Raw genomic sequence first — 9,389 nt, forward strand, 5'->3', positions numbered from 1 at the left:
AAACTGAGAAAGTGGCTATTCTGCACCATCAGGGGCGTGGCTAGAGCGGGTGTGGTTCAAATTTGTTTTTGGCCAGCATCCTCGAAAATTATGTAATGGTCAAGGTGGTGGGAGGGGGTGTCGGGATCTGGATCCACCTCGTCCTAAATATAAAACTTTAAACCCTATAAAAAGTTATGTTGCTAATGTTTTATTAATGTAAACTGCCCAAACAAACAATCAACAGAGGAAGAAGGAATAAAAAGAAAGCATTATTATGCACCGTAAGCTCTTATGTAAAACAAAAGACTATTCAAGTTTTGAAAATTGAACTCCCCCGCACATGTCTCACAGTGGTTTGCGCCGTTTTCTAACTGTTTTACTCTGAAAAGTTGAGTGTTAGACAAAGGAAGTGTGAGACCCTACACTTTCTGCCACATAGGCAGATAAACATATTTACACATTTCGATATGGATTTGGATTGTCTTCCTGTTGCGTCATTGTGACCACCAAAAGGAACTCATTGCAATAAAGTAGCATTTTTATAGCATTGTTCTAGAGTTACTGACCAATCACAGGAGTTTGGACTGCAAGCCAGATTTAACCTCACTGATACAATGTTATATACTATATAAACTTTAGGTACTTTGTTTATCTCATTATGGGAAAAGCATGGACTGTGGGAGGAAGCAGATTACCCACAGGAAACTCATGGAGGAAGAACATGCAAACTTCACAGAGAGAGGCCCCAGCCAGGTCTCAAACCAGGAACTTCAGTGCAGTGAGTGACAGTAGCTGGCAGGGGTTAGCACACTTTACTCACAGCAAGACGGGAAGGTTCCTGGTTTGAATTATAAGATTTTTTTGTATGTTTTTGCACTTACCTGCTTATTATTGAATTTTTCTTTGACTCAGTGACATCAGTGCAGTGCATATATCTTTTATCCACTGATAATCCTTGTTTGTATATATGTTGCTTACATTTCAATAACTATATAATCTTAAAGGTGGTCTAACCTTCCACCAACATCAACTATTACTGCACAGACTACTATGACAATGTTGTGCCTATGAAGGGTGCAGCTTAGACAACCACTGTGTTTCCTGTTCTGTGGCATTGGCATCAGGCCTTGAACAATCAGAGCTATAAAGCCCACGTATGGAAACACGAATGAAACTTTAGAGAGGTACTACAAATACAAACCACACTGATCTACCGTGTTGTGCAAAAGTCTTGAGCTATCACTCATTTCTTTATATTTTGCCAGGAGAAGGGGAAATAGATGTAGTATTTAATTGAAACGTGTGCAAATATACATATAAATACAGTATATAAGGCAAAAATAGGATTTGTACAATTCTAACAAGCTTGAAAGTCAGTATTTGGTATGACCGCCTTTATTTGTTAACTCAGCCTGAACTCTCTTCTTGTCATGTCTTTAGGTGGTCTTCAAGAAAATACATGGGAAATCGGAAGAAATTGTGTTTTTGTGACAGACTGCTAGTAATAAAGTGGCTGTTTGCTAAGCTGTCTGTTATCTACTTGAGTTATGTGCCTCTCTGGTCAGAAACAAGCACTGTACTGAAAATGAGTGAAAAAGCAGCCAATGTCCAAAGAAAAACTTTGAATGACCTTCAGAAAGCCTGGACCACTTTAAAAATTACACAAAAGTTTGACTGCTTAGAAACAAAATATAGACATGAGAGATGGCTCAAGACTTTTGGACAGCACTGTATAGGAGACACACAATTTTTTTTCATTTGAAATTTTTGCATTGTGGCACAGTGTTTCTGACTTGACATCATATACAAGTAACAAGTTTGAAAGGAAATAACTGTCACAAGCAGAAACCGGAGCAGTGACAACATTGTTGCACTGGTATGCCTCCTTGTGCCAAAAGTATAAAACTGCATCTAGATGACAACAGGGAACAAACTCTTGCTTTATGTTGTGCAAGTAAAAAACCATAAGACTTTATCCTTCACACAAGTTTTCTCTAGCAAATTGAAGCCTACCTCCGACTCACATCTGTAACTCCTGCGTGCAAGTGAGAATTCAGACACCAGCTGGTTAAATAAGATACTCGACCATTTATTAAATGTACAGAAATACTGTTCAAAATTCACACAAGAAGGTGTCAAACAACAAATCCTCAGTCCAAATGTAAACAAAACGGTTGCCCCATCATCATGTAGAAAGCTTTAGGAATGACAGTTTTCATTCTCTAAGATGGATTAACAGCGCTCATGATTCGAACCCAATCACTGACAGCTGAGCGTCAGCGTCATCCGATGCCGTCGACAGCTCGGAAATGATCACGCCTTTGTAAACATTAGAACTGATGGGTACCTTGAATTGCAGTGGACTAGTAAAGCTGCTGAAGACTCATTTTCACTAGCTTTTAGACTGTGCACATATATCCATCAAGTGCTGTTAAAGAGTTAAGACTGTGGCCTTGAGAATAGATACAGTGCTGCAAAATTACAGTGATTGAAAGAAAAGGGAAATATAAACCCATCACAGAACATCAGAGCTTTACTTTATAAACATTTTACAGAATATGCTAATTTAATCTATCAAAATGACGACATGGATGGCTCTTTGAAGTGGACAATGAAATGCAATCACTTTAGCTAGAAATCAGGACAACACAAAAGTCTGAAGCATCGAAGACAATTGTTTAAAAAAGAACAAACATCTGAGACCATTCCATTTTTTTTTTTGCTTTTTGTGTTTTTTGTTTGTTTGTTTTTTACCTCAACCTTATTTACAGAAATACAAACCTCATATCAAATGCAACCAAATTACAAGAGTTTAGTAAATTTACCAAAAACACTTCATCTCCAGTGGTACGGCACAGGTCGACTCACACACTCGGATCTAAAAATGTGCTTGCCTAACCATGTCTTGTGAAAGCGGGGGGATGTTTCCAAAGGGGAGCACGACTGACTAGCACACCGGCAGGAGCTGGGACAGAGGCATTAGCTGCGTCTGTAAACAATCACGTCATGATCGGCATTGGACCTCAGTTAGCAAACCACACATGGATGTATCGGTTCGCCTTACTGCTGACAAGCAAAGACAACATTCCTCTGTAGCTGCTCTAACACTGTTACAGCTCTATCTGCGATCCATTTCTATTTCCGTATCTACGTAACGGCTGCCAGTTGGGTCGGAATACTACAGAAATCCAACACGGCACCCAGCTCCAAATTAGATTTCCAGAAGGATCCTGCACTGCTTATTAAATCATTTTGTACAAATGGCTGAATCTGTCTTGATGTGCGTATCACAACAGTTGGCACAGCACGCCAACAAACACCGGAGCCTTTTCTTCACCTTTACTCCATCACTAACCATGTGGTGGTTTCATATAAATTATTACAATCAATAACAATATGTTAACATTCAATAAAAAGGAAAAAGTGTGTTCTATATGTTACTATAAATGAAACCCTCTGACAGCTGAGCTGGGAATATGGCTGAATGATAAAAAGCTGAATTATCAAATCTCCCCCAGCAGAACTTCAAGCTTTTCTGAAACATACCCCCTTTATTAGATTCATCAGGTCGGATCCCCCTTTTGCCTTTCATCGTAGCACAGATTCAACAAGGTGCTCTCAGAGAATTTGGTCCATATTGACATGATAGCATCACACTGTTGCTGTAGATTTGGCACGTCCATGACTACTCTCTTGTTTCTCTACATCCCAGAGGTGTTCTTTTGGATTGAGCTCTGGTGAATGTGGAGGTCATTTGAGTACAGTGAACCTAGAGTTTCTAAAATCCTCACACTAGCCTTTCTGGCACACAACAAACATGACACTTTCAATTTATTAAATCACCTTTCTTTCCATTCTGAAGCTCAGTTTGAACACACAGAGGCTGCCTCGATTATGCCATGCGAGTGGCTAATATGATCTGGGTTCATGAGCAAATGAATAAGTGTACCTAATAAACTGGACAGTGAGTGTACACTACACTATATATAAAAAACTGGTATTGCCAAAATAAACACAGTCAAAGGTTTAAATAATGAGGCAAAGTTATGGAAAAGTAATCAGTTTAGGGCAGAGGTTCAGCATTCACACAGCTCTAAATGCTTTGCTCCCAAAGGTTTTTTGTACTATTTTGCTCGACTGACATCATCTCGACAAGGTTTTCCTTATTTGGTCACCTTAGGCACAGATAGAACTGTGGCTCTTAAAAATGGCTTGCTTCAAACAGACGGAGTGTGACTCGTAAAAGACAAATAAAGGATGTGTTCAACAATGACACTCTAGCAGTGTTACAGAAAAATATTATGAAGTTAAAAATGAGTTAACAGATGTTGGCTGTCACCAATTGCCTTTCTTAAGGCCTCGAAGGAAGCGAGGGGTCTTTAATTCATGCAGAATGACTTCACTTCTTTGGGACATAACAGGTCAGACTGACTTATGGACCGACGTGTGCTGTGAAAGACTTCCGCGACAGAGTGACGCGCTATTACCTGGCTCGCAAAGAGACTTTGCCCCACATTAGCATACTGCTGCTGAAATAAATGTGACGCAAGTAGAAGATAAAATCCCCAATTTTTTGCTGTTCGGTGACGTCATTCATCTGTACTCGAATAAACATTCAGTGATTCAAAATAAAGCAACACAACAGCAAGAAATGAGCCAAAAGGTCCCTGCTATGGTGTTATTACACATTAATAAAAATGGCTGCGTGCACCTACTAACCTCTATTTAAAAAAAAACTTTTAAATATGGCTGCATTTTATACAATTAGACAGAGAAAAGGTGTTTGATAAAAGAGGCCCAATGTTTGGTCATGTGCTAAGAGGAATTAAGAGCAAGCCTGCATGAGCTGGAGAATATGTACACAGTGAATGTGAGAGCTGGTCTGGAGGCAGGAAAAAAAAGAAGAAAAAAAAGGGCTGCTTCTCATACTACACACACCTCCCTAAATGCCATCTGTGTCTCACTTGGACACACGGCTTCTCACTCACACCTATTTCCCCTCCCTGTCCTCTAAACGGCCCGGTGTAAAAATGTAGTCCAAAGCCTGTCTCTCAGCGGCGGCCACGTTGGGGTGCCACAGGTCCACCATGAAAACCACCCTGGGGCCGTCCTCCTGGCTCCCTGCGTGCATAAAAACAAAATCGATGTTGTGAACTTAAATCTATAACAGACTCGCATTAAAAGGCTCTACATCTACCTTAGCTGCTGGATTGAATTAGGCCAATCCTCTTTTAGAATAAATAAAATGACACAGCCTAAGCCAAGATTGAATTTTAATGCCTTCTTACCCTCGTGGAAAGCCCTGTGAAGGAAGGAGTCGTCGAAAAGCAAACAGCTGCCCTCAGACCAGCACTGCGGCTCTCCACCAACCACAAGTTCACAGGAAGGGGGCACTCTGAGACCTGTCGAGAAAAAGACAAAAAAACAACAAAGTAATAAACGAGCCAATGTGTCGTTATAATAGTTCAAAAATAAATGCACTTAAAACATTTGTTTTGTTTGGATTCTACTGCGCAGGTGGCCTAATGCACAGGTCATAAAGGGCCCTGTGTCATTACAGCACGCTGCTCTAAACACTCTCACTAAAATGACTGCATACGTAACGATAAACGTGACTGTTTAGAGCCATCTCACAGGGTACAGATGGAAAGGGAATCAAAGCTCAGCTGCATGAAAACATTTTCTAGCATAACACAACATTTTAGCCTTTTGCCTCCATGACTCAAGAGAATTCAGGTTTTCAAGAGCAGCTGATTCTCTGCGTTGTTCCTTATAAATACACTGAAATCATCTGCTGTTGCATTGGCTTAAAATTCACACTGAGACTCATTAGTTCCAGTTCAGTGAACTCTCTTACCCAGGTGGCATCGGAGCCTGACATTTGTCGGGCCGTAATGCTCGGTGATGAGCGCCCCGGGAGTCAGTACTGAGAAGCAGGCGTTCCCAAACACGTTGTTGGAGATGAAGGTGCGCAGCTGGCCCAGCACCCTCCAGGCTCGGGGACATCTCCTGACATTTAGAACCAGAGGGGTGCCTTGGTTGACCAGGTAGTAGGTCCACCACTGCCCGCGAGGAGTATTGTTGGCCTTCCACCCCGGCGGGAGGGAGGAGCCGCTGCGACCCGGAGGCTGGTGGTAGATGCTCTCGAACTCAGCCAGGAGTGCAGGGAAGCTCTGCTCAAGCAGCTCCACGTCATGTCTCTGCACTTCCCTGGAGAAGAAAGGCGCTGACGGCAGGTCGGGCAGGAAGAAGACCTCTGGCCGCTGGATGGTCGGTCGGCTGTTAAGGTACCGGCCTTGATCACGGACTCCTTTGTGCACCCTGCCCATCCCTGACCAGGTGTAGCGCTTGGCGTATTCCTGCAGGCTGTGATAGAGCCTCTGGTTCAGGCTCTCTCCAGCGCTGGTGCAGCGGAAGCACTCTGACGACTGACAGAAAGCAAAGCCGTTCTGCTCCTCCAGCATGGATCCGTGCTTTCCCTTCCCCCTGCTACGACAGTCTGAACTCATGAAGCCCCCCACCACACCTCCAATCCGTCCCGTGCCAGCTAGATACCTCCCACGCAGAGGGCTAGAGCCATGCTCCCGGCCCACCCGATAACAGTACCACATAAACAGCAGCAGCACACACATGGCTATGGCAAAAGCACAGATCTCACACTCCCTTATAGACTGCATCCCTCCAGCCACCATCTCCCTCACACTCTCTAGTGACCACTCCATTCTGGCTCGTTTCTGGGTTGCTGAATCGGTAGGAAACGCAAAACGATGATGGGGAAGGATCAGTGAATGTGTCTTTTCTTGATTGTGATTGAAAGGTGGCCGTAAACCACACACACACTCACACGCGGGGCCACGGGTCTAGTGTCAAGCAGCTCTTATCGCCCCTCCATGATGGAAACAGTCTGCTGATTCAATCTGACACGCTCGCTCTTCAGGCCCAACATTTCAGCACTTTGCAGCGAGTGAAGGTTTCTCGTTGCATGATGTCTGGCCGTGTGGTATTTCTGCTGCTGCCTCTCCTGCTCTTTCAGACAAATGCAGACAGACACCACGCCTTAGGGTTATCAGTTCTCTGGAAAACAAAGACAGAAGGGAGAGAAAAGGGGGGCCATGAGAAGACAGGAGGGTATAGAATTCACAGCAGGAGGACGGTGCCATCAGTGCGCCAAACTCTGTTTACGGTGTGACGTGGGACTCGTTACACTTTGCTTTGTATCTGTGTGAGACACACCTGCCTCTCTGACAAAAACTTACCATCCTGGATCCACCACATGTTAAACACAGCTGCTGGAAGTCACCCACACACTATTGACTTCAAAACAACTGCACCCCATGCACACACACACACACAGTGAACACAATTTTGAATTCAGCCTTACACACACACCCACCCACACACCCCTGTTCTCCTCTCTATAAAATCATGAGTCATGGGTACATCGCTGCATTTAATTCTAATTTCTCCCCTTTTCTATTTTTTTGCGCATGCACACACACGCACGCGCTCGGAAGAGTGAATTATATAAACGTAAACAGTTGCTGATACCCACCCACATTTATAATTTGGCATTCATAGGTTGCTCAGCAGGAGCTGCATAAATGGATCCTCGGGGGGAGGAAGGAGAAGGGGGAGCGGGTTCTAGTCTGTGGAATCGTATGCTGAGTATATAACAATAATAAAAAGGCTGGATTACATGAGTATGATTATATAATGATAATGGGACCGGCAGCCAGAATGCGAGGAGTGCAATGCGTCAACTGTGATCAGAACTCCAGTCTGCGCTCTCACCAAAAATGGTCGGGTAATCCTGCTCCAACAGATCCTCCCCTACATCCTGTCTGACACCATCAAGACGCCCCCACACCCCCCTACACACGCACACAGACAAACACTCGCTGCTTTTAGGACACACTGACCACCAAACCCTGCCGAGGAGAGCGATATAAAACGCTCATTCTTCCAAACACTCCACTGTTTGAATGTAATCCGAGCACTCACGGATGCTGCCACCGGGATCGAGCTGTCTACAAACTGATGCCCAAAATATTGATGAGCTGTAACGTTCCACAAGGCTCGGTAAACAAGCAGAACTAAGGTCACGTTTCCTCCCCTCTACCTGAGTGTCTGAGGCGGGTTTCAGATTCATACCTACTCAACATTCATGACTGTGGGCATGTCGAAGAGACCGGCGCACAGGTGTTTCTCCAGGCGAAGCTGCGCACCACTGCAGTGCACACGGCAGACGGATATCACTCGCCAACATCACAGGAAACAGCTCCAAAATGCACAAAAGAAGTCGTGACTGGAACCAACAACAGAAAATAAGAAAGAAACAGAAATGAGAAGCTGTTCTACCGACAGGAGGAATCTTTGTCTGGCTGTCTGTGGAGGACGGCAGCGGAGGACAGGCTTCAGATAATATTGATGTAAATACTAAAAGCTCCACCAGGGAAGCCACCCAACACAGAAAGGAAAGGAATACCCACCAATATTTCCGGTTATGACTTTCAAAGTAAAAGTCTAAAATTGTAAGCGGAGGAGGGCAGACTTTCAGTCGTAGATTCTGCTGTAAAACTGTCCCTAAACAAATAACAACAACAACAACAATAATTATTATTATTATGATAAGAGCTTCCTCATTAACCACACACTAACCTTTGTGCATAAAATTGTGTTAGCTATGTAAGATTTCAATAAATTAATTTAGGGTCTTGGCATTTTCCTCACAATGTTAAGAAAAGTAATAATTCCGAAAAAAGTAATAAATTACCGTGGCAGTAAAAGTAATATATGGGAACACCATTAACAAATGTCTTGAGATTCAATTTACTGTAGTCAGTTATTTTACTTTGAAAGAAAAACTGCCTTCCCTCTGATTTTGGTCTCTTGATTATTTTTACTTGATGGAGCTCTTCCGCATGTCTCATGGCTCGCCCATCGACTGCTGTTTAACATTTCTGGAGACATCATTTCCCAAAATGCATTGCAACTTGCCCTGATTTCACCCACAGCAGTCACAAAGCAATAGTTTGCTGGTTATAGTTTATGACAGTACACATCAAACAACCTTTCCTGGAAGGATTCAACTCACAATCTTAAAAATTTGAGCATTTTTATTTTCTTTGAAGTCACTTTGTCGCTATGTAAATGTGTATATATGTACTCGCATTCAAGGGGTTCCAAAGTGTTTTCTTTAAACAGAACATCTGACAAACACTGACAAAAAGAAAAAAAAAATTAACAGTACAGTTAGGCCCATATATATATTTGGACACTGACACAAGTTTAGTTTAGTTTTTTTTTAACCTGTTTACTGAAACATATGTTTTTTATAAGAGACCAAAGGTATTTGGACAATTGGCTCAAAGGCTATTTCACGGGCAGGTTTGGGTAATTCCTTCATT

The 9,389-nt window shown here is 42.9% G+C and overlaps 1 protein-coding gene across 1 annotated transcript; it reads right to left on the reverse strand.

Annotated features, from left to right (window-relative positions):
- Positions 1 to 2,499: 2,499 nt before the first annotated feature.
- On the reverse strand, positions 2,500 to 8,499 carry asphd2 (aspartate beta-hydroxylase domain containing 2). Its single transcript, XM_085424427.1, has 4 exons — positions 8,134 to 8,499; positions 5,840 to 7,056; positions 5,271 to 5,384; positions 2,500 to 5,103 (listed from the first exon to the last, which is right to left on the reverse strand). Exons 2-4 carry the CDS (start codon positions 6,702 to 6,704, stop codon positions 4,973 to 4,975), a joined length of 1,110 nt encoding a protein of 369 aa, XP_085280553.1. The 5' UTR covers positions 6,705 to 7,056; positions 8,134 to 8,499; the 3' UTR covers positions 2,500 to 4,972.
- Positions 8,500 to 9,389: the final 890 nt, after the last annotated feature.

The sequence above is a fragment of the Rhamphochromis longiceps genome, linkage group LG12 (assembly GCF_057381845.1).
Source record: "Rhamphochromis longiceps isolate RC_006_pf linkage group LG12, R_longiceps_female_GT1.1, whole genome shotgun sequence".
In the NCBI taxonomy this organism is placed as follows: Eukaryota; Metazoa; Chordata; class Actinopteri; order Cichliformes; family Cichlidae; genus Rhamphochromis; species Rhamphochromis longiceps.